At 49.5% G+C, this 25,776-nt stretch overlaps 1 protein-coding gene across 1 annotated transcript; it reads left to right on the forward strand.

Annotated features, from left to right (window-relative positions):
* The first annotated feature begins 19,119 nt into the window (after nt 1–19,119).
* On the forward strand, nt 19,120–24,318 carry LOC126520821 (lactosylceramide 4-alpha-galactosyltransferase-like). The gene is made up of 3 exons (XM_055063373.2): nt 19,120–19,352; nt 21,236–21,439; nt 23,765–24,318. The coding sequence occupies exons 1-3, from the start codon at nt 19,311–19,313 to the stop codon at nt 24,218–24,220; spliced, it is 702 nt and encodes a 233-aa protein (XP_054919348.1). The 5' UTR covers nt 19,120–19,310; the 3' UTR covers nt 24,221–24,318.
* The last annotated feature ends 1,458 nt before the right edge of the window (nt 24,319–25,776 follow it).

The following is a 25,776-nucleotide window of genomic DNA, read 5'->3' on the forward strand; positions in this document are numbered from 1 at the left end:
GTTTTTTTTATTTCCTTTCTCCTTATACGTTTTTTTTTAGCGAAAGGGTCGCGACACGGGAGTTTATAGATAAATAAATGAATGTCTGTGGAACTTATTCGTAACCAATCGCTCGTAGTCCGTCGGCTGGTATGTCCGTATCCGGGCCCGTCCAAACACTTTCTCACATGTGGCATTTATCCACATCCACAACAAATGGTAAGTATGCGCTGTAGACGCAAGAGCGCGACACCGTAGCCTAGCGCTCGCACAGGCTCCGGTGTCGTTGTGCAGATTTACTAAATGGGACTGTAATAATATGCTGGCGTAGATGGCTCTAGAGTGGCTTCGACTGTCGCAACATGCCACACAAGTTTTCTTAGCGTGCGTAAGTATCGCAGGAGTTCCGCAGGATAATCGCGCTGAGATGTTCAGATTGGTGCCCATGCACATGCGAAAACCCGCGACTGCAGGTTTGTCGTACCTTGTGCAACGTAGGTTCACTTATGTTTTTACGCCACCATTCGAATTCCGTCACGCAAGAATCCCGAGAACGTGGAGTTTAGTAGTTGTATACGCTCCACGTGGTCCTTCACACCGCAGTCGCTTGCGGTGTGACGCGTGCAAAAAAAACCTCGTGCCCGATTGGCTCCTCTGTGTGAGCTCGCGCGCGGAACGGATGCTAAGTGGGGCTCACAGATTTCTATGATCCTTGATTTCAATGTTCCTTGAAAGTGCGCGCGAGACTACTGTAATTAGTCACCGCAAGGTGACTTACGACACGCGTGCAGAGTATACTTGCCACGCGCAAATGAAGACCAGAGGGCCTCCCGCGTGAACCTAACATGTCGCGTGGCTCCATGTCGCGTCACGTGCTTGCGACGCGTGCCCCTGGAGGGCACTGCGATTCCTCCGTCGCGCGCATCCTGAAGAGGGCGCTCAATGAGCAGTCAAAAACAAAGAACTCCTGTACATGTGCTTCTCCCGAAGGAGCTTCTCCCGAAGCACCTCTATGCGTTATGTAGGTTTCCTTCGCACGAGGCACCCGCAGGTATCACTTCGGGTTTTGTGAGACGCGAAAAGGTCCCCCGCGGGCACTTTCTTTCTTTCCTGCCTTCCTTCTTTCTTTCTTTCTTTTTTTACTTGATACACAAATAAGAAGTCGGAGCAACTTGAGAGGAACACAGCGGATGCACATTGCAGGGCGGAACCGAAGGTCCCGCCGTCGTTTGCCCGATACTCGTCTCTCCTTGACGCCGCGCGCGTTGCGATTTTGATCATCCTTGATCTTTCCCGCGTGTGCTGTTGTGCCTTTACAATTGCGCCCCGCGGAGCTGCCTCTGCTACTGTTCCGCGTGCACAAAGCCGCGCAAGCTCTCTGCATACGTGCTCCCACGGTGAGGCCGTGTATTTTTTTCTTCTTTCTTTTGTATCCCGCGGGCGGACCCCAAGCCAGTCCCATTATGATGGCCGCTCCCGACTTGGCATGCTGCTGCCACTGGAGGCCATCTTTTTTACCTCGTCGGTCTGAATATGTTTGTGACCTACATTACCGCTTTAGTACACGTCTTACTCGGTGTGTGTGTGTTAATCTATAGTCTGGTCACGTGGCCGGGTGTGCCGTATGTGCGTGCGATGCCTTTCCGGGAGAAACGCTCGCGGCGTACGTCTCCGTTCGCGTGCACATCTTGATACCACGTGGCTTCCGCATTTTCTCGCGGGCTCTTGTAATGAAGTCGCGGGAAACATAGGCAATGTGGTATAAACGTAGTACCGAGCGATGCTGTTTTTCAGGGCAGCCTTTGCATATGTGTGCGTAACTATGCGAGGCCAACCGTTCCGACAGAGAGGCAACAATTCGTAGAAGAACGTGATCAACGTCACACCGGTTGCCGTGTGCTAGTGTAGTGATCCTGTAGTACTCGTGGCTACCTAATTAAATGAGATCAATAATGCGAGTTCTTACATATTAGGTCAAGAGATTAAGAGGACGGAAAATTGGTTCAGCGAATACCAGTAAATTGGGACAGTGTTAAGTTCGTCAACTTTCTCGCACGTCAGCGTCGCCGCGCACTCATGGGGGGTCCCTTCGACCGCGGACGCCGGGTTACGGCTCATACTGAACGCGATTGTAGCTCCAGGCGATGACTTAGAGGCAACGCGCGATGTCGAGATGAGACAGAATACACTGGCTGAAATATACCTTCTTTTTTTTTTTTTCGAGTACAGGCTGGTGGCATGGTGTCTCAGTGACGGCCAAAAATATATACGAAGGCATCGTGAAATAGGCGAGAAGCTTGCAGGAATTCACCGTAAGCTGTTTCCGATAACTATACTCTGCTTCGCCTCACCAATTCCATGCAGTGCATCGAATTAAGGCTAGATAGAGCGCGTGTCGGCCAGTCAGTGAATAACTAGCTGCAGGTTCCAGAGAGGGGAGCACGGCTCGCCCACTGCGTGGTACTAATCCTTAAGCGAAGCCTGCATTCAGTCGGGCGTAAAGTGCATATAGGGTCACCAGAGGAGGACAATGGATGAACCCTTTGTCTGGTTCGCTTTTTCTTTTTTTGGATAATCGGTGCGAACCATAGCTTTTGCCACACTGCACGGATAGGTGGCGGGGTGTTGCATAAGCGTGAAAGGAGCGGTTCGCCTTTTACAGAGTGATCGGCTTAGCGAATGAAAAGAACGACCGCACTCCGCGCTGTTACGTTACCTGAAGGTCAATAACGGAAAGTTACCTTATAGTTGCGAGAAAGAGAATGAGAGAGAGAGGAAGATAAAAACGCGAGGTCGGCGCCACAGGGTGTGTCGAGCGCGGTTGCCACTTAATAACCAGTCGAGTTTCAGCGCGCATTAGGGACTCTACCCGAGTATGCATATACGCATATGCCAGGCGCTTGCGCTCTATTAAATTCAGCTAAACACTGTGCAGGTGGAGCCGGGCGCAGCCGACGATTGCGAGAAGTGTTGCTACGATTCGTAAGGACAGCACGAAAAAAAAACAAAGAAGAGAAAAAAAGAAAGGAAACGGAGCAGGTGCGAGTTCTTCCACAGTCGAACTACTTGCTGGAGAGTGCCGTGTAATTTTTCGCCGCTCTGTAAAAGGGGAAACTGTCTCAGCCTTCAAACCGCGAACCGCTTTGGAAGCAATCCAGAGCAATCTTACGTCATCCATGCTCCCACGTACACCGCGGACGCGGTGGAAACTGCCACGACAGTCAACCGTAACAGGTCTCTCTCTCTCTCTCTCTTTCATTCTTTCTTATTATTTCTTTTTTTGCTTTCAAAGGAACGCGAGGGAGCCGCGTTATCTCTATGCGCTGTATAGTGGAGTGTATAGGCCTTGTGTTGTCTGTGCGCGAACAGAGAAATCGAAATACCGCCACAGATGCGCAACGTTAACGACCGCTGCCGCCGCAAGGGCGCGGGGAGGACTCTTGCCAAGTATACAGAGAAAGCCCGCTATCTCCACCTTTGTCGAGAGGCTTCATTCGACGAGCCGCCACCTTCGATTCGCGGCACGCGTTGAACTTTTTTTTTTTTTACTCCCCACGCTGCCAAAACAATCCCCGCGGAATCTTCCACCTGGTGCATCGAATTTCAATGTAGGCACGCAATGTACCATCAGAAGTAAAGCTGCCGGGTTTGAAAATTCTATCGCGAGTATCGCGAGATCCATTCTGCTGGCATGACGCGCGTGCGCGTTTTTGAGTGCAGTGAAACGGGTAAAAGAGGCCAACCGTCTTGTAAGCCCTTTAAGCTACGGGAAGCATGCGATGATCGATTGAAGCGCTTTAATTTGCGAGGCCACAGCTAGTACACCCTCCCCCCCTTTCCGTTTTTTTTCTTTTTCGCTTTATTCCGGAAAGAAGGGAACAAAAGCAGAAGAGACAAGGCGCCAAGGTTGCGAGTCGAACTTAACATGTCGTGGGCAGCGCTTCTCTTACTAGTTGAGCTACGGCTTACAGAAGTTTCGCTTTTGAGGTCCCGTGGTGCAGCGCCAGTCGTGGTTGTCACGTGCACAGTTTGGACGAAAAATTAAGCCAATTAACATTCGCGCAGCTCGTCGTTTGTTCCGGCGGGTTACAGTTTTAGCGCGTTAAAGCAGAGACTCCGCAACGGTATAGGTGCCTGAGAAAAAAAAAAATTATTCCAGTTGCGCTGCGAGACGTTGCATGAACTTTGGCTTTAAACTACAAAGTGGAGTAGCTGGTCGGCAATACTATAGACTAAAATAAAAGCTTGGACGCCGCTCAAAATAATGTAGATTTTTGTGTATGTGTGACAAGTGTGCACTTTTGATCTATTTTGAATGCCTGAATACAGATACAGGGAGTATCATCTTCCAACTGCAGGTATATATATATATATATATATATATATATATATATATATATATATATATATATATATATATATATATATATATATATATATATATATATTATTTGTACATCTTTTTCTTTTGGTGTGTAAACCCGCAAACATTTCTCAAAGTGCACCAGCATTTGCGTCGATGTGGCGTGTCCTCACTAGCACATAAACGTCCTGTACGCGCCTTCTTCCCGCGCAGCCAATCAGAGGTCGAATTCGCAAAGCGTTTCCTTCACTCAAAAGAGCTTTTCGCCACTGTCCAACATCACGTGGCTGGCCGGAAGCTGTTCCTATAACATGATTGGTAGCGCAAGGGAGACGCTATATATATAAGAATCTCGCTGAGAATAAGCAATTCAGTTGTTTGTAAGCGCACGGGTGTCGGCTCCCTTCCGTGTGTCTCCTCTTGCGCGACCAATCACGAACAAGCACGAATTTGCCCAGTATTCTAACCAGCAGAGGCTAGCGTAGCGCTGGACCTAGGGCAGCCGACCGTTGCTATAGAGGACGGACGAAGCAGCGGGCGAAGACTTCCGGGGAAGACACGAGGGGGAAGGCTCCCCTGAAGACCAAATCCGCCCTAGCCGCGGAAAAACACAATTACTAGAGCTCAGTAAAGTTTTCACTCACTCACTCGCTCACTCACTCGCTAACCTGCCTATACAAATGGTTCTAGCGTAAGAATATTTTTCTTGTCATGATCGTGAACACTGGCTGAGATACCTGCTATATGATTAGTCCTTCTTACCTTCCCTCTGTCTTTTTCCTCAATCTCATTTCTTCCTCTCGCGTGCACACGCTGACGAGCAAAATTTCAAAGGTAAAGCAAACAAGTTCAGTGCTGTAAGGTTTTTGTTCCACAAATATAGGCACGCTTCCGGGAAATCCGGCGTTCTCGCCTTTCTTTAAGCCCTCCGCGAAAGTCGGGGACGAGCGTTGGCGATGACTTATAGACGGCGCGATGGCGGGAAAAGGAAGATTTGGCGTGGCGGAAGTTGCACGTCGGGCAGTGTGCTCCGTACACTCAGGTGTACGCCCATTGCAGACCGCCGCGCGTCTTCTTCGCAACGAAGGCTTTTCGCGAGTCGGCGACGAGGTTTTTTCCTTTGTATAAACGCGTGCCCTTACAGCAGAGGTGTTGCGTGGGTCGCCTCCTCGCTTTGCATACGTACCCGCCAGCCCCGTACAATACCGCACGTTAACTGTTCGGTCTCGTATACAAAGGCGCCCATCGGTCTGCATTGTGCGCATGTGTTTGAGAAACAGGTGCATCGGACATGCATGCGCGCGCGCCGAGGTGTAGGCGGTCTCCGGAGAAACGGAATCGTTCCTTTCAGTCCGAAACGTCCGCCTTCAAGGCAAGAAAGGCGTACAGTATACACCTTCGCTACAAACACGCACGTACCCCACTGCCCAAGTAGTAAGGAGAGCGCTGAATAATTTTCTTTACTTGTATTCCGAGTACGAATTAGTTACAAAACTTAGGTTACATTAGATTGAGGCTCCGCTCAATCGCTTTGTCTTACTTTTTCGCGTTTTATTTTTCGGTAGCTCGCGTGTAATACCACGTAGTTCTGCTCACTTGTTCGAATAGCTCCGTGTCTTACATTGACAGTCACCTTCGACGGTTTCTGCATATTTCTTGTTTTCTTCTTTTTCCTCCAAGCTTCCGCCTAAACTGACAGAAAACCTATTCCTCACGGCATGTGACATTTACAGCCGAGCAGGCACACTCGCGCCAAGTCACGCACATCGCGAGGCAATCTCGTATCAGACGCAAAAGCACGGACACACTCCCACATTCGTATACCCCCCTGATTCTTTATGTGTCCCTAACCTGGCAGCTGTGATCGTCCAAGGCACGCGCTAACGCCTTGAGGGCACATAAGACGCTTCCGAAACAGTGCACTTATTTTAGGAACACGCCTCGCAATCTCGTCATCCCCCCAGCTCTTTCTTTTTTTTTTTTCTCACGAGCCATAAGCTGCCGCCTCATCGTTTCTCTTCAATATCGCTTTCAGAACGCTGCCAACACCCGATTTTATGGGTTCTTTCTACAAGACATCCGGATTCACCTCCCTCGGCGGCGCATCGTTCCTATCAGGCTCGTCACCGCAGGCTCCATCAGGACCTTCGCAGAAAAGAACCGACCACTGCTTAAAGAGACGAACACGCCCGACGAGACGTCTCGTCTTCGGGCGTGTCTGACGAGAAGGGGACTGCGCGCCTCGGGCAAAACCCACGTCGACGACCTCTCTAACCTCTTCTGCATTGCGGCGGATTTCCGAGACGTCGAGGGAGGGAGGAAGGCGGATGGCTTGAGACAAAAGAGCGCAGCAAGGTCGAGGTCACCGTGCCATCATCGTCTGTCGTCCCTTGGTTTTCGTCGCCCACAAGTTGGCGCGTAAGCGAGTTTTCGCGAATGCGCCGCCCGACAAAAACAAAGAACGACCAGTAGAAGACACATCTGAAAAGCCGCCACAATATGGAGACGGCACGCAGATATGTGGCAGTGTATAATTGTAATGACGGGGCGTGACGCAACTTTGACCGGCATTGCGAATATTTCGTGGCGCCGTCATCCGTAAAAGAGTCACGGACGAAGCGTCTTGTTCTGGGTCTCTCGTACTCCGCTATATACCACTACACAAAAATGGTTCCTCTGTGGCACTCGTCTCCCCCTCGGAAATGGAAGTCAAATGTCGGACGAGCAGTTACTCCGGCGCAATTAAAGCGCTTCGTTGTACCTAAGGTGTGAATATCGCATCAGTTGTCTCGGTCAGGACTGCATGACCCGGTTGTGAAGCTCTGCGTCGGCATTCGCGTCCGCGTGTCAAGAGGGCCAAGTAGACTCCTGCTGAACTTGCTCATGAAGACGTACTCAAGGGCGCGCACTTGGGGACGTGCTTCGGTGGCGATGGCGTCTGTTTTTCGTTTCTTTGCCCGTTCCTTGTGCCTAATAATTTTTTTTTGCATCGGTCACGTTATTCTCGTAAAGTTGCAGTGGCCCTATTCGCTGTTGATTGTTATTCTTCATCGCTCTCTACATAAGTGTGATAGGGAGCTTTTTGTCGTTCTTCCTGTCTGTTCTAGCCTGCTATAATTGAAGTTGTATTTTTTTTTTTTTAGAGCGCAGCGCTTAGGCGCCCATTTCTGCGGGGAACGTCGGCGCCGGCGTCACTGAGCGAACGAGCAAAGGATGGCAGAGCGAACGCGGAGCGCAGCGCGGGGTTGAAAGACGCGAGGAGGAAAGCGGAGGAGGCGAAAAGCGGAAGAGGAGGACATGGCGAAGCGCGAGAAGAAAAGCGCAGTGCGGCGACGACTGCTACGAGATGGCGCCAGAGGAGCGTCGTCGTCGGGGGGGTCCGTCTGCGGCGGCGGCTGTGAATCGTGCCCACGCGTCACCCACGCGCTTCCTCTGGCGATCTCCGGATTAGAGCGAGGCAGTCGCCCCGCACTTCACTCCGTTTGCAACGTGCCGCATCATACAGATTGTAGGTGCCAGCCAATATATAGCGATATAAAAATACGTATAGAGCTGCGCTGAAATTTCGCGTTATGGAGTATCGTATAATCATCGGTGATTTATTTTGTTGAGACAACCTTTCCACAACAGCTACTTAATTAAGAAAGTTGGGCTAGTTGGTAACTTGACATATTCAAATATTTCTGACGTCATTACTCCACGCGCTACGCAAAACGTGTTCAGTACAGTCGGGCACACACTCTTGACAGTGTCGTCAAGTGGCCTGTAATTACTTTTCCAAGTAAAAACCAGTTGAAGAACAGTGTTACTACCGTGACATTCTTTTTTTGTTTTCTTTAGTAAAAGCACCCGCAACGACTGCAGTTATATAGCGTCGCGAAGCGGGGCCGTGGGAAGAGATTGTCAGTGATTACGGCCGCTTCAGGACATGCGGGCATGCAGCAGAGCCTCTAAGCAAGCACGACGGGCCTAATATAATGGTGGCGTCGGCGCGACCGCACCTTCGCTATGTGGTTGGCACCGTCCCTTAATGTATCGTCTCTCCATTGGCAGTCGCATAGTAGTTGTTTATTTCCTTTGTAGCGTAAAGCTACACTACGCGGGTTGGAGCCGAGCTTCGAGTGCGTGTGCGCCTGCCATACTGCGCATGCGGTTAATATAAACGCAATCTTTTGAAATCGCCAGTGGCAGACAGCACAACTCCCGCGCCTGAGCTTGATAACTCGAGGAGGGGAACATGATTTGCGCGAAAAATCAGATTAGATACTTAGCTTATTAAAACGAAGTTTCGATAATTAAATTCTAGAGTAATGAGGCTACAGCCCTCGTTGCAATTGATGAACTGAAGCGAGTGAGTTCGCTATAGGGGCATTATAACTTTTAGCTAATTTCGGAAACTAGCACCAGTTTTGAAGTATAGTCGCTGCGAAATTTGCGGCAGAATGTACCGTCGTTCCAGTTGCTTTATTTAGCGAAATGTCGTCGAACCTTCGCGGCCATTTGTAAAGGTGAAATGCAGCAGCTGAAAGTTATTCGCAACCTGTCCAGCTGATCCTCCCATTTAATACCGCACGTAACCATTGGCAGCAGGTTCGAGCAGTCTTCGACGTATATTTCTCTACACATTGTTTAATATATATAAACCAAGACGCCTCGCTTCTGTCTCGCTCATTTGTATTCTAGTATCGGCGCCGTACAGCTCGCTTTCTGGGAACACGCCGTCACGTTCTTTTGCAGCCCTGCCTTTCCATTTTCGGCGCGAACTAATTCGTTTGGAAAGATGCAGCAAACCGTGCACCTGCTTCGTTTTGACAGGCTCGACCTATCCTTTCTTTCTTTCTTTCTTTCTTTCTTTCTTTCTTTCTTTCTTTCTTTCTCTCTTTCTTTCTTTCTTTCTTTCTTTCGTAGGTTGGTTGGTTGGTTCGTTCGTTCTGGCCACACGTATTCATATATCTAGCTAGCTTCGTAAAGGCTCTGAGTCTAACTGGTCTGATCGGAGAACCTAGCAATTAGTTATTTTTGGAATAGTTTAATTGGTTTGCAAAGATACCAATAAAGTGAGACAGAAGCGGCCGAAGATCGAGAGGTTCTCCAGCATTGCACTTAACCGCGAACGCCTCTAACAGTGCGTGACCGCGGTTGCCCCAAATAGCGCGAACATGGCGGATTGGCCACAGAGAGAGAGAGAGAGAGATAGAGAAATCAGCAAAGCGAGACTTCTGCTAACAGTGTTCGCGGATGTCGTGATGTGCGAGCGAAATAACTACTTTAGCCCGATGTACGTGTACGTAATAAGGAGCTTCGGAATCAAGGAAAAAAGGAAAGCGAAAAAATTCGCTCGCGTCCTGTCGTACATCGCGCCCAACAAGTTCTTCGCAACGCTCGACTTGTGGCGTCTGCCACGAATCGCATGTAATCAAACCGAAATAAACGTGGCGACTCTCTTTTCTCGCCGGCCCCACTGACTCGTGAACCTTACGGAAACTAAAAATAACGCGACCGCAGTGGGTATAGGAACAAACTACGCGGCCGACGTGTACGCGCTGTTCCACAAAAGCAGAGGAGGCGCGATTTGTTGCACGGTAAACGGCGCAGGTTTCACCGATTCCTCCAGAATAGGAACTGGGAGGCATGGCTTGCGGACGAGGGTCGGGAGAGCCAAATTGGCTCTTCTGGATTAAGTCCAGCGAGCCGCTCGTGCCAGTGGGGCCCTGGAATAGGGGCTCCAACCATTGTGCCTAATTTTATTTATATTCAATAATGTTTTTACTCCCTCACTCCAGATCTGAGTTCGTTTACTGTGATAGCCGTCGGCTCTCAAATCGGTCGTCATCTTCTTAAGGACAACTTCTTCGCCATGCGCACAGCGACGTCGTTGTCATATACAATATTCACTAACATTGCTTAAAACTTCACATACTGCGTGACGCCATTGCTGAAATTAGGTTGCACGTCCACCGCCGCGGCCATGAGTGGCAACTCCTCGGGTTGGATCTTGTGCACTTAACCTATGCGATAATGAAGGTGCGGGAGCAGCCACCGCTGTATAGCACAATTGGTAGCGCAACGTACGGGTAATGTGGAGGTTGTGGGTTCGGTTACTACCGGCGGCAACTTGATTTCTTTTTTTTTTTTTTGCCCAAGTTCATTGCTCTGTAACCTATAATTCTTGACCTTCGATTCCCCCCAAAAATACAAATAAATTTCTTTACGCTTTCCTTGGCTTCGTTATCTGCTGGCTTCGTATGGTTGTGACTAACGAAAATTTGGCGCCTCGGTTACCCTTCTTCTCGACCGTATATGGCCTCCGAAATTACGTGCGCAAATGCCACGTTGCACTCTCGGACTCTGCATGGCGCACAATATTACCGATCGCTTGACAAGATATGCAACAGCGTTCATTGAGGAATGATCTGGAACATTTCCGCAACATCAATGTGTAAGCCCCTGCCATTAGTACTTCTGGAAGATAGTGCATTCAGCATGCCTCTAACCTGCCGTCATCATCGTTCATTTTCCTCTTTTCTTCCCCTTCTCCTCGTCCCCCGGTGCACAGTAGCAGGCTGGAGCAGTCTAACCCAGGCCGACCTCTCTGCCTTTGCTTCAATATAGTCTCTCTGTCCCAATTTGCCATAGTCGCAGGGGCATCGGTTGAATCCCTAGCGGTAGACAAAGGTTTTGTTTCTCTTCCCCATGTGTTGAAGGTGAAGCAGCTGGAGGATGAAAAATGAGCCTGTCGAATTGAATGGACTATGAACGCGAGTGAGCATACGGCTGCCTGCAGAGATATTTGTGTGCATGAGTGAGTATGGAGCTTATTCTGCCGACGTCTGCAAGCACAACGACATGACGGCTGCGACTGTATATATATATATATATATATATATATATATATATATATATATATATATATATATATATATATACAAGGCGATACGGAAAGGGCGCACGGATGCAGCAGGCTCGCGTTTCGACTTTGTAACTGCCAGTCGTGGTAAAAAGACAGAAAACCGTTTAAATATATACAAACCGCGATCCCTTGCACATATATACTGTAACTGGGACAAAAGACAATACGATCTTGCAGCTTCCAACGACACGTTGTATGTGCTCCTGGAACAAATTTCCACACAGGCCAGTTGACTTCTTGCGTTGCCCCGTTATTACATTGGTTATTAGCGTGGAGCCCCCTGAGCTTCATTCCAACGTTACGAAGGAGCATTTGTTCAACGGTTGTTCCAGGAGGGAGGCCGGCACGCATGTACAGGAGGCGGAGAAAAGACCAGACGCTGAGCGCACGGCTCGAAGGACGTTTGCTTTGTCACCCGGCGGTCGCTGGTCTAAATCGCCACCTCGAAAAAAAAAAAAAACGAAAGAAGACGAGAATGAAATAACGCACGGCGGACCCATGCATCGAGGGAGAAGCATCTGCGATTATAGAATGCTTGATGGCGCTGGCGCAGGGACGTACGAACGGCCATCGGACTGTGTCGTTCTCGGTTCCCACAGACTTGGTTCGAACGGTCGACGCTCTTTCTCTGCGTATGTGTCTGTATGTTGACCGGCTGCTTGCATCGAGTAAGCGGCGCGTGAACGTATACGTATATGTGCGATGACTGTATATACTGCAGGGCTTGCTCTGCTGCTGTCCGCAATAGAGAACGAGGAACGTCTTCTCGTCGCGTGGTACGACGTATTGACGATGGGCGCATCTATACACGACAGGCTGCACGCCTCCTCTGTGGGCAGGGAATGTATACCGAGGCGTGCGTCTATGTGGATGGTCCTTCGGTCTACGCGCGGGAGTTCACCTGCCGTTTGATGACCGCGGTGAATGAGCGTAGTCCATGCGGGCGCCCTTGGCTCGGTGTCTCGGTTATGGCGTGGCGTACTGGCTGGATCTTAACGACCCGCAGCGGCAAGAAAGAGCGGCAGACTGCGTGGTCGTTTCCTGTGATGTATGGCGTATCGTCGAGGGCTCTATGACACTTCGCATATGGTGCGGTTGTGGAGCTGTATGCGCGTTTATTATGGACGCGTCGTGGGCTGGGCGATAATGTGGAAACACTTGGCGGAGGTTATAGCTTTCTGTATCCCATCTCACACGTTGTCGATCGATGCAACGCCGCGATGTACGCATCGAAGCATCGTAGGCGAAAATATTTTCGTAGCGCTAGTAAAAGGACTGATTGAAATCGTCCCGAGAAATGGAGCTTAACAATTTTGGTTTGGCGTTATCGAGGTTGTCCGCTCTGGAACGCGTAAGTTATTTGGATTGGGTGTACTTAGTCGTTCAGCTGATTCTGTGGCTTGACCCTCACATTCCAGTGACCTTGGCGTCCAGATATTACGTTTCTCCTTAACATGGCACTGAAGTGGAAGGAATAGTAAGGAGATGCGTCAGCACATATCAGTAATTTAGTCATTCGATATTTTATACGCATTTCTTCGACGGCGTCGAATGACGGGCATGAAAGCTCGTAATTCCGAACTTCCCGCCCAACAGCACAACACTCACGACTTCACTCTGACTACACGGATTTTTGGAGTACTGTCTGTTATTTGTGCAGTTTCCATGCTGTTAATTTTGACCAACACTGTCAGGCTACTCTTTTGCTGACTTTCAAATGCTTTTCATTCTTTCTCCAATGTGCATAAACACAAAACAAACCCTCATTAGTGACCGGTTTAATCGTTTTTTTAAAGCAACACAACACAGGAAGAGCTACGAGACGGCGTAGTAGAGGGTTCCGGATTAAATACACCAATGCCGGTTTTTTCAACGCACATTCAAAGCTCGGTAAAAGAGCATCCTTGCATTCAGTGGCTCTGCATCAGAGCGGTGTGCGTGAATCGAAATCGCCTAAAGTGCTAATAATCCTGCCTGGTGTCGACTTAATTATATTACTTATTTATTTATTTATTTATTTATTTATTTATTTATTTATTTATTTATTTATTTATTTATTTATTTATTTATTCCTTCTATAACAACGGAATGTTTCATGCACGCAACAAATATGGCACCATTGACGGCATCCCTGCTTGTCCACGTTTTAGCATTGAAGCGTTTAACTCAATTACTTGCGTATAAAGAGTACCAGCGAAACCCGAACTGTTAATCTCTGAATCTCATTCAATGTTGGCACCTTTTGACGCGAGGAAAATGCGGAGGCTCTTGCGAATTTCAGACGCAAAAGATTGAATTTGGGCCTCTCGCCGGCCCAATTCGACAACGTACTTTCTCCCGCAGGTGAATAACAAGATTACTCGCGTTTTACTAATGGTCATACGGCTCACGGGCGGCTCGACTCAAACCCTATTTATAAACGCAATTTGCGGCCACTGACCCGACCGGCCGCACACTGAGATGCGAGCGGCAATCTCCACCGCACCAGGTGTTCGAGACCCGCCACTTGTTCTTTAAGTAGACACCAGGGGGAGCGTACGCAAACGTTCTCGTTACACAACGACCCCCTCGCCCCCCCCCCCCCTCCCTCGAGCACTACTCTCAGTGATCCACTTCGGAGCGCGCGGCACGCAAATGAGGACCTTGATCCTCGCGAGCGCTCGTCGGTAGAGGGAGAGGGGGGGGGGGGGTGCCTCAAATGTGGCCTAAGTAATGCTCGCTATAGGCGTCGGTGCACGAGAACCCTGACCCGCGCAGTGCCTACGCCGGCAACGCAGGAGGGGGCGCCGCCCACCAAGCCTGTCGCAATCGACGCAAGAATCACATCAATCAACGGCGCCGCGGCCTTGTGATCACCTGCACGCACACACACATATATATGCACACCTACAAACGTCGTCGACATCGAGAGAACAAAGTCAACGCGAGACCACTTAGCGGGCCCCACTGTACGGGGGTCTTTGCGCGGCGTATATCGCAAAGCGGTCGTTGATTCGGTGATTCATTTGTCGTTTATGCAAGCAGCATACGCACCCACAACGGTCTATGTGCAACTCTTACCCGTCGCGCGCGCGCGCGCGCGTTAACAATGAGAACGCAACAACGCCGGCGTTTAGGGTTCGTTGTTGTGCGTCCATGGCTCACACGCATCGCTACGTATATAGCCTCTGTCTCACTCTCACCGTGACGAGGGACAGACCGCCTCTCGTTTCTGTCGTTACAGGCTCGCGTATATCGAGCTCTGCTATCAAGATGGAGGGAAGGCCAGGCAAACCGTTACTCGCGGGAAGACGGACGACGTGCGACGCGCTGTGTGCAGACGTATAAACGCTTTCGCGTCGCCATTATATACTGCGGAGGCCGCGCAAACACGGTTATTAGAGAGAGGTACGAAAATTGTTTACCGCGCGTCTTTTACTTAGTCCCAGGGATGTCCGTGGGCTTGGCTCACTCGACGGACCACCTCAAAGCAGAGCGGTGCATGGAAGGCATAAACGTGTGTGGTGCGACGTAAGTAACGGGAGTTATGGCGTCTAATTCGAGACTCGGGCGTGTGCACCGACGACCTGCATGGCTGCATGGGTGGACCGTTACACGAAGCGAGAAAGGCCTCCCCGACGACTCGTACAGAAACGCAATAACACGCTGCGATTCTGTGTCAGAAAGCAGTACTTGCGTTGCATGAACCATGGCGTCATGGGAGGCTCGCGACTGCATCTGGTCTCTTTCGTTTGCCCCCGTTAGAGGGAAATGCCAAGGATGGGCCATTGTGGTCGTCGCTAGCGGCATGGTGCGCCAGAAAAGAAAATTAAATACCGGCGGTAACGCCAGCTCGAAATTCACCCCTGCCTGATCGTGACGTCATGGACATCGGCGTCCGCAATGTCTCCTTTGCAGGCGCCAAAACCAATGACGCGAAATTTAGCAACGAGCCAGGAAAACCTATCTCTTTATCGAAAAAAAAAATGACATTCCTTTTCTATGGTAACAGACGGCTTGTTCATCTCTCTTTTTTTTTTTTTTGTCAAGGAAATTAAAGTAGATCATTCAAGGGCACTCCGCCAGTTAGCGTTAGTGCATCGCCTATAGAAGCGCCACTGATAGCCACCTAGCGGGCGCTTTCGAAAGTGCGCTCGGGATGCAGTAGCAGACGACAACATTTTGGAGCAAGGATGGCTGAGGTTCGCGGCTGCAATTTTCCCTTTGTTCGGGTGCCAGACTGCTACTTCAGTGGTGACAGCTGCAGGAAAGGCGCAGACCACTATGAGTGCGGACATGTACGCGATGCTACCGGTGTTTGGGACGAACCAGTCCGCGCACTTGCCCCCGGTTGCGTCCCTCAGACAAAGCGCAACGAAGCCCACTTATACGAAGTGGAGGTTGTGTAAGGTAACCGCTTCGTTGTGTTGATTAATGCGATGTCTCAATCGTTCCTTTTTTTTAGCTCTATCCTTGTCGTAATACTTTTCATGTTCCTAAGTCATAACAGGCGCACGTCGTTGGCGCAGACTTATCTCAAAGGTATCCGCACGGCGCGATGCCTTACACATCGCAGTAATCTTGCTACCGATGAATGCACATTATACCGCCGAATAATTGCCGTCAAAGTCGCGTCAAGAAGAGTAATTACAAATTTGTCAATGGAAGTGCGTACGCTATTACTTAATTTTATTATTATTTTATTACTGTTAATATTACCGCAATTTTCCTTTTCATCTTGTTCTACCATTAGATTCTCGGCCAATCCCCGTAGTTCGTCAGCCTACACGCAAGCGCAGTTTGTAGGATTCCTAAACTATAGTGCATGGGCCGTATATAACGCAAATTTAATTGACTCTGATTTTTTCCCAATATCCTGACGTCAAGATTACGTAACCGCCGACGCAGGCATCGGACGGTGACCTCCAGCGTTGTTTGAACAGCCCAATAAAACGATCTTCTCCTTCGTAGGATGTCACCTTTGTTTGCTTTCAAAGCGAATAGTATTGCATATCTTAAGAGGTTTTCCTTATCCGATTGATTGACAAGAGGCGAGAAGCACGCAGAAGCGGAGAGGGTTTCGGTGGGGCCAAGCTAGCGCAGTGAAGGTAGACGACCGGGTGAGGAGATGTGCGCCGGCGCTTGCGATTGGTCCGATTCCCCCCGCTTGGCTTGCGCTCGAAAATCGCGGTGAGTGCTGCTAAGATGGATCCTCAGCGAAGAAGAGTTGGCAGAGCTGGATGTCGTATACGTGTCGAAAGGGCCGGAATATGTTATACTTCCACTAATTATTTTGTCATTATGTGCTATTTTTATTATACGACATTTTTGTCATCCATTCTCGCCGGCAGCTCTGAGCAGCCAATGACAGAGCAATTGGCAGGCAGCCATCTTCTATTCCTTTCAGAACGAAGCAATCGCCTGTTATATCGAAAAACATTTGTTTTGTTCTGCATATTAATTCATCTATAGTGCGTACATCATGGTCAGGTTTTGCGGTTCTCTGACGTCGAATGACAGAAGGGCCAAGTGGGCGCTGTTCGAAAAACTGTTGACGAATAGCTGAGGGCTAATGACGAAAAAAGGCGTACAAGAGGAAAAAAAATTTTGTTCTTTTGTCTGGTATAATGTGTGTACATGCATAATCAGCGGGTACACGTTATATCAGAAGGAGAGGATTCGCAGTTTAAGCGACGTCCTGTGACAGACAGGCGCAGTGGGCGTGGTCCGAGTATTTCTGACCAATCGTAGGGGGTTAAGGAGGAAAACGGAATAGAAACAGATTTGAATAGCTCTACGTTACAGCGCCCCTTTTGTGGCAATGCTTGTTATCGTCATCTTAATCATCAAAGCACACCTTGTTCGAAGGACGTGGTTTGCATGTAGGCCTGGAGGGGCGCGTTCCTGCTGAACGTTTAGCTAATCACCGAAATCTAGTTCAACTCTTCCGCATCAAAAATTAGTCTTACATTCAAGATCTTAGGCGTCCTTTTTAAAGAAACAACGTCTTGGAGCAATGCTGTCACACTCGTCATCACCAAACTTTCACAGATCACTGGTATCCTTTTCCGTCATCATCACCTTCTTCCCTCGAGCAGACTGATGTTATTGTATTAATCGCTCATCCACTCTCGCCTTAGTTATTGCCTGTGGTTTGCGATCTACTATTTCCCCCTCCTTCTCTTCTCGTTCTATACGCCCCCTCCCCCCCCCCCCCTTTCATGGCCAATGTCCCTTTGTGGGTACGTGCCAATATAGGGAGTTATCATCATCATCGTAATTAGAACAGCACCCCGCTTGTTCGCGAGACGTATCAGAATTACCACCATGGAGGGCGTCCCTCTGCTGAGCGTCGAGCCCCCGTCCCGACCGATGGCTTTCGTCACAAGTCAGGCGGCGCGCGAGGTCAGCTTCCGTCGACGCCTGCTGTCCAGCGCCAACGAGCTTCGACGCTTCGCGGCGAGGTGAGCCCGCCGCGGGCACTGCTCCGGGTGGTAGTCACATCACGCCCACTTCATTCATCGCGGCGACCACATCAGGCGTATTTGCTGCGCCCCACACGCGTCGCCGCGCGATGCTCACGTTGAGATGTAACGGCGCGGTCGCCTACGGAGATGATGATCGTCGTGTGGGATCGTTGTGTTACGCTGAAACGTCGCAAATCACTTGATGCTGAAGGTATCCTCCATTGTGTCTGACGGGCGAACTTGGCGGAGCGATAGCATTCTATCTCTGCTCCGTATTGTCGCCTAGTTGATCAGTTGGAATAACGCCAAACGCGTTCATGTTGCTTTATTTAACTCTGAGGCGTGTGTATCCCCCGTATGTTAAAAGGGACGTTCGGGCGGAGAAACTTCCGGCACGCCTATGCAAAACTGGTTCCCTCCCTACATCCTCCTCCTCATTGTGTCGCTGTCGTGCAAAAAAACCGATGCGACACTGTCATCGCCATTGCCATTCATCGCTTCTATTCAGTAGCTGCACTCTAAACACAAAGCGTTTATGGTAACATTTGCACATTTCAAAGACAACCAGCGTTCTTATAACATCAAACACTAGCAACAGTAGAGAGAGTTTGGGTTTTTTTTTTTTGTTGTTGTTGTTGTTGTCGTAGTTAGGTCTGAAGACAGCATGACTGTTATTAAAGTTTACATGGGCAATATATGCGCAAAACTTCAGCAGCAGGTTTCATGTTGCACATATGTAGAAGCACAGTCACCTGTTATTCTTTTATTCAACCTTGCTTTTTGTTTTGCGTTTCCTTTATCTCCTCCTCAACTTCTTCTTCTTCATCGTGTCATTGTCAGTCTTTCTTTTCTCATTTCTTTTCTTCAGACTCACCGCTGCAGCCGTCATAGTCATGGCTACTCTCTACTTCACCGTCGGCAGCAGATCATATGCAAGTGAGTTTCTACAAACATGTTATCATTGTATACACGTACCCCCTCGAGCACAGTATTATCGTTCTTCTCTTCTATATATATTTTAATGCATATATGGCGCATATTCGCTGTGACACCAAAGAAGTTTTCGACACCGTGTACATCGAATGCTTTGTACAGCCATGTTCTGTACAATTAGACCGTGCTCTGGGCCTTATTTGTACAAACTGCTGCTCGAGCGCGCAGTAAGTGTTACCGTTTACGCCGGTGTACACAGGGTGTACAGTGCGGTCCACATTTGAATGCAACAGCTAATTAGAAACTATACGTGCCGAAGCGTTAGACAACTATTCATTCGTACAACGTTAGTTTATCAGCCTATCCTCGTGAAATCGAACATCTAATCAGCGCTGCAGTATACTTAGTAACATTTTAGTTCCTCGGGAGACTGGAACGTACTGCGCAAGTGCTTCGCCTCCACCAGCACGGTGCTGTCCCTCCAGGAAATGTCAAAGGCGCGCGCCACAAGTCGCGCGTGCTGTTTCTGGAGACCGGGTACGCGTTTGACGTCACCGGCCGCTTCTCGTGCGCCATCGAGTCCGCGGCGAGGCACCACCCCGGTTGGACCGTCAACGTGCTCGCCGCGGTCGACACGCCGAACAGCACCGACGTCTGGCTAGACGGGCCTTTCAAGCGGATGCTGGGCCGGTTCCCCAACGTGGTCTTTGATAGCGTGCAGGTAAGCTACGCACAAAAACAAACTAAAAAAAAAGGAGAAACATCGCAGCTACCACAGTGGCGAAGCACTGACCTCGGAGCGTTCCTTAACTAGATCATTGAATTTTTCTTTTTACGTTGTCTGTCGTCAGGGTGTGCTCCGCTCCTCAGACATGATGCGCTGTTCTGGACGCAGTCCGATCCCGCCATATTGCCACATTCCGTAATGGCGGAGTTTTGAACCAATCACAGAGGTCGTCGTAGCCCTCTTGGCCAATCAGGGCTGAAAAGATGGCGAAGTCGACAGTATTACGGAATTTGACGATATTTATCAGTAAAACCCGGTTATGTTGTGCGCAGGGGCGCTATAACATAAAGCTGATCCGAAACTGTTTTTATTGCATTTATGCAACCAGCCTTCCACGATTGTTCAAAAATATGCTGCACTACTCACCGCTTGGCCTGTCGGTCACGCGAAGCTACGCATACCACGAAAACTCCCTATCTCATGTGATGTGTACATACTGATTAGCAGAAAAATGGAGCTGTGTTGAGCGTACGCGAGCGTGTCAGATGGTACACGACATCGCAAGTTTGAAAGAGCTTGACACAAAGTTCTGAATCAAAATTTTAGGTGGGACATTTTAGTGAAGGAAGTAACAGATTGGTGGCTATCGTAGGATACCTCAGGCTAACAGCCCGCGCACTGTGTTTCCGGAAAGAATAATCTCCGTGTCTCGACAGAGCTTATTAGGATCGCCTAACTAAGCCTTTGCTGAGGTATTGTTTGCGGCACGAGGAAACAAACTTGCTTTGAAATGTTCGAAGCTTCGTCTTACTTGCATTGTGAGCGGTAAAAGTAATTTGCGCGGGCCTCGGCGACGACCCACTTTTTTATCTTTGACTTAGTCCGTGAGCGTAACCTAATTTCCACTGACACGTTTTGTAAACCAGTGAAGCGAGCTCCGCCCGACACACCTATAACGAGCGAATTATACTACCCTCGCCGCATCGTTTAGTTAAAGCCTGGCAAAACACGCACACAAACCTCATGCGCAAAAAAAAAAAAAGACCTGGGAGAACCGAAAAAAAGAAAAGCATGCTCAACACGCGAAGCACGGAAAAGCGAAAATGAGTTGAAAGAATGATGAAACAAAAGATTTACGATATAGACTGCTTGCGAAGTTTGACTTGCATGGTGTAACCCTCGCTGGAATTAACACAGCTTCGCTGTTCGACCATCTTTGCGGACTGGAAGGGGCGGTGATGTTTTGTAACCCTGTCTGCGGCTTTCAATCGTAAACCGCTATCGAGCAATCGTTCAATCGCTGCAGTCGTTTCGACATGTACGCGATAACTGCATTGTCTGCATATGGGCCGCGTCTGAATCGCCAGTCTCTCATATATCAACTAAAACATGTGCTGGACAGATCTGACTGGCTGCTTTGTAGCGAGTGACTTGGAAAGATGTATACTTACCCTTGTTGTTTCGCTATATTTCCTAATGTGTTTAATTTCGCAATGTGCATCGCTTTCATCGTAGGGGAAAATAGTGAAGCGCAAGTACACACGGAGAAAAAGAGGCAAATAGATGCGGAAGCGTATCTAAATGATTAGTGCTGCCTTGTGTTTTTCTCTCCGTGCACAGGACGCGCTTGTTCATTCTTCCTTGCGGAGTACCAACGTGCCCCCATACTACCACTCCTCTGTGCGTGTGTTTTCTAAAATTTTCTTGTGACATACTACCTCAGCTGTAAGCTGCAAGAGGTAGCTCTTCACCACCCGCATATTTATTCACTGGTTTGCGTATTTCTTCCTTTGCACGTGTTCCTTCGTCATACTTTATTTTTTACCGCTGCCAATTTGAATAGATATAAACGAATAATCACCGCACACCGCATGCAGGTTGCTGATATGGTCCGCGGCACGCCGCTGGAGTCGTGGAGTGTGCTGGACCTTCGCAAGGAAGGCGCGGATATCAGTGAGCACCTGTCAAACGCGCTGCGCTTGGCACTTCTCTACAAGCGAGGCGGCGTCTACCTCGACAAGGATACCGTGGTCATGCGGCCGCTCCACGAGTTCGACTCCTGCCTTTCCCAGACATCACTGGTGAGCTGGAGCGGCAGACGTGGCAGGCTGAGCAATTAGAGAGTTTTAGCATGTCCGGTATCCCGCTTATAAACGCAGGCGGACTGGGCGTTCTGCCGGATGGGCGGAGGCGCGAACGTGAGTGGCCTGCACGGTGCAGCCACCTGGTGGTGCAGAGCTCAACCAGACAAACACAGAGCTATTACTGGAGTTACCAAGTGTATTCCACTTCGCTACTGGTGTATATTTTGCAGCGAAGTCACTCAACACAATACAATTGTCGATAAGTATATATTAAATAAGAGTAAATTCGACAGAATTTCTTTACGTAAGCGTGCCGACAAACTTCGTGATCAACTCAACACAACCGTGTAGATATATATCTTAAAGGGACAACAAAAGAGTATGTTAAGACGAGACAGATCGGTAGATTAGTCGTCTAGAAGTCTATGATTGTTTCGCATGTGCCAATGTGTCACTTTGATGCGTCGAAAATTGCATCCGAAAGTCTCGCTGCTGCTCCTCCTATAGTTTAGCCTCCCGCGCCATAAACGGAGGAGTTGACGTAGCATCCACGTGACCTTCCTTTTAGGCTCTCTCTATGAAGCAGCCAATACTGAAGTCAGTCCCAGGAGAGCCACCACAGTTCAGCAGACGTGGCACCACTCCCACCATTTTCTTCCTTATATCGCTAACAAATGCCTTGTTGTCGCTACAATTGTCGGCGCGTTCGTTATTAGAGAAGGCTGATTTTTTAATCTAGCTCGACTTATTACTTTCCTTTAGTGCACCTTTAGATGAAATACTTGTATGGCAAAAGTATCTGACTGTGGGACTCTGCATGCCCCTTTTCCTAAATGTCTACGTTTAGTTACGTAGGTGAATAATTTTGTAAACACCTGCGACGCGGATGAAGTGTTTTTGTCAAAGGACCTACGATATAAAATACGTTAGTACAACTTCAATATCCTGAATGAGGAAGGTGCCATAACACTTCAAATGCTGTCACACTCAGGTGGCGTCCACGCCGGCGACTCTTGGAAGTCGCACGACAAAACTGTAGTCGCTACAGACGACGCACGCAAACAGTCTGCTTGGTCGAGAAGCCACCGTTGCGGCTCAAACGCTCGCTGTTCGACTTTTTTCAGCTCCGCGAGTGTAGCCGCAAAGCTTTTGAACCAATCAGCGGCACGTACAGGAGCAGTATACGTCGTATAATACGCCGACGGTTATTTGACGTGGCGATGGTGGTGCGCGATCACATGTGAAGTCCAGTTGCGCCACGTGTTGAGGCGGGAAAGGGCGGGTCGTCGTGTTTGTTTAGCCGTGTGTGAACCTCGTTCGCCGTGACTCGCTCCTTGGTCGCCAGTCGTGGTTGGTCACACGAGTTCTGTCAGTCACCAGCGTGAATGCCGCCTTTAAGGGACACTGTAGGGGACATGCCCGAATGATCATACCTCCTCGCGAGCACAGGCGCTCTCGAGGAAGTATGAGAATCACCGCAATGTCTTATACGTATGCTCGACCAGCAGCGAAAGAAGCACTGCATTTTTCACCAGCGTACTCGACAATCACGGGACCGAAATGAATGCGTCGTCGGTTCACAGAGCGAGCGCTACAGAGGCAGAGGAAGTAGCGATTTTACTTCACCAGGGCCGGCCCAGTTACAAGAAGATACATCAAAATCTACGACGTCGCACCGACGCATCAGTGCTTTAAAGGGCGTCCCAGCTACCATCAGCCAGGCTGTTCAACGAAAAACGAAAAAGAAGAAAAAAGAAAACAAACAAATGCGGTGCAAGATACGACGATCTTAAGAGCTGCGGTGTTCGGCCGTCATATCTCTGACAACCGAACACCGTATATATAACTAATATATTTGTATCTGGCACTGTGAAATTCTATTTTTCGTTGAACAGCTTGGCTATAACCTTAGCTGAGACACGCGGTAGAATGACGCCGCAAAATCAAAAAAGAAAGAGCTCCTTCGTAGATGCGTGCCAATTCTTACAACTGGCACATCAGAGAATGCGAAGCTGCACAACCGAGTCCTCGCAACCTGAGGGACACTCGGTGCTCCTAACACCGTAAAATAATGTGCACCTTCTTGAGCTTTTAAGGTTTAAATTGTTTTACAATGAAGGCACTGCGAAGCTGCACAACCGAGTCCTCGCAACCGGAGGAACGCTCAGTGCTGCCAGCACCGTAAAATAATGTGCACCCTTGTGCACTTTTAAGTTTCAAAGTTTCTTACAATGACGGCACGCGCAAGATATAACAACATTCCTTTTTTTTTTTTATAGTCCCTTCAAAATATAAACTCTCGACGTCGACACTCTGCCGCAGCGCATGGGCGACTCGGTGAGCAACAGCTTCCTGTTCTTCGAGGCGGGCCACTCGTTCCTGCGGGACGCCATGGAGCGCATCGCCAGCGACCACGACCCGGGCATCAAGTCGTCCCTGGGGCCGCCGCTGCTGCACGACACGCTGCTCGAGCGATGCGGCGTCGCCAGCGTGGCGCCTCTGGCCGAGGCCGGTCGCCGATGCCGAGGCGTGCTCGTGGTGCCGTGGCAGGTGCTCTCGCTCGTTCCGTGGACGGCCTGGACCGTGCTGTTCGTCGCCGAAACCGCCGAGACGAACTCCTCCTGGTGGGAGGCGTGTCGGGACAGCCACGCCATGTGCCTACACGGCAAGCTGAGCGCCCGCAAGAAGGTCCAGAAGGACTCGCCTTACTGGCGCGCGGCGTCGGAAAACTGCCCGCGCTCGATGGAGATCTCGATCGACGTGAACGGGCGGTTCTGATCCAGAAGAGGAGCCCTCGTTTACGCGGCTGAAGAAGCTCAAACACTGACGGCGACACGGATGGTGATTCCACACTGATCTGTATATAAAGGAAGTGGGAGGGGGGGGGGGGGGGGTCATGCACTCACGCCAATAAATACAAACAAGGGACAGACACGTACGTGCGGAAGACCGCGGGATCACCACTCTTGATACAACCACCAATCGGAAGTTTATTGCTTGGAATGAGATTGGATTTTAAAATCTTTCCTAATGGCCGATTCGCTCGTCGGCGCAATACACAAGATCCCCCGGATGTGCCACCCATGCGGCAGTCGGCGTTTGTTACCTTTTTCTTTGTGTGAATGCTTTAGTGGCGACAATGTCGTTCAGCAAATGCCAGCACCAATCTCTCTTTGTACCAGAATCAATCATGTTCCTCCGCTGCTGTAACACCATCTTATCCACGTGACAGCGTGTTCGTCACGGCGAAAATTGTCACTTCTTGTTTTAGATGTGCACAGCACGAGAAAATTATAACCTCAACGCCGCGCAACAACCCGAGCCAGCTTCCGAGGCGCCACGTGTTTGAGATGAGGAAAACTTAGAATTCATTGGTTGTCCCTATCGGTTACCGGTGCTCATTGGGGTGGAGGGGCACGATATGAGAACCAGTTGAATAATCAAAGGAGCATTAAATGCTCACGCTATCTCACCACCAGCTAACCATCCTTCGAACTTCCCTTCTGCATTCATAGCCCGAAAGTGACTTCTCCGACGGGACAGACAAGCCGTGTTCTGTCCGTATATGCTTTCTCAAATCACGCAACCGTTATTGATTAGAGGAAGTCGCACCGCCCGAAGTCGAGTGAGTGCGCGCGCGTTAACTATGAGAACACAACAACGCTACCGTATCATGTTCACTGCCGTGCATGGCTCGTATGCAACGCTACGCATAGCTCTGTCTCAATCTCACCTGACGAGAGACAGACCGCCTCTTGTTTCTGTCGTTAGGCTCGCGTATCAAGCTCTGCCATAAAAATGGCGGGAAGGCCAGGCAGCTGACAGATGACTTTGCGAGCGCTGTATTTATACGTACAAACGGTTTCGCGTTACCATTACGCTATGAAGAGGCCATGCATACACGGTTATTAGAGCTAGGTACGATTGTTTTTTTACCATGTGTATTTTACTTATTCTCATGTCCGTCGACTTGGCTTACTCGACGAACCACCTCAAAGCAGAACAGTGAAAGATATACACGTCTGTGGCGCAACGTAAGTAACGGGAGTTATGGCGTCTAATTCGACAGCTCGGCCTGTGTGCCAACGACCTGGCTGCACGGGTGGAGCGTTACGCGGAGCGAGAGAGGCGTGCTCGAAGACCCATAACATGCCGCAATTCAACCACATGCCGCGATGACGCGTCAGAAAGCAGCACTTGCGTTGCATCAACCGTGGCGTTATGGGAGGCTTGCGACTTCACCTATAGACTGGTCTTTCTTTCTCCCTGCTAGAAAGGAAATACTGACTAGTGGCTCGTTGTCACTGCGACTTGCGGTATGGCTAGCCAAAAGA

The sequence above is a fragment of the Dermacentor andersoni genome, chromosome 3, assembly GCF_023375885.2.
Source record: "Dermacentor andersoni chromosome 3, qqDerAnde1_hic_scaffold, whole genome shotgun sequence".
Lineage (NCBI taxonomy): Eukaryota > Metazoa > Arthropoda > Arachnida > Ixodida > Ixodidae > Dermacentor > Dermacentor andersoni.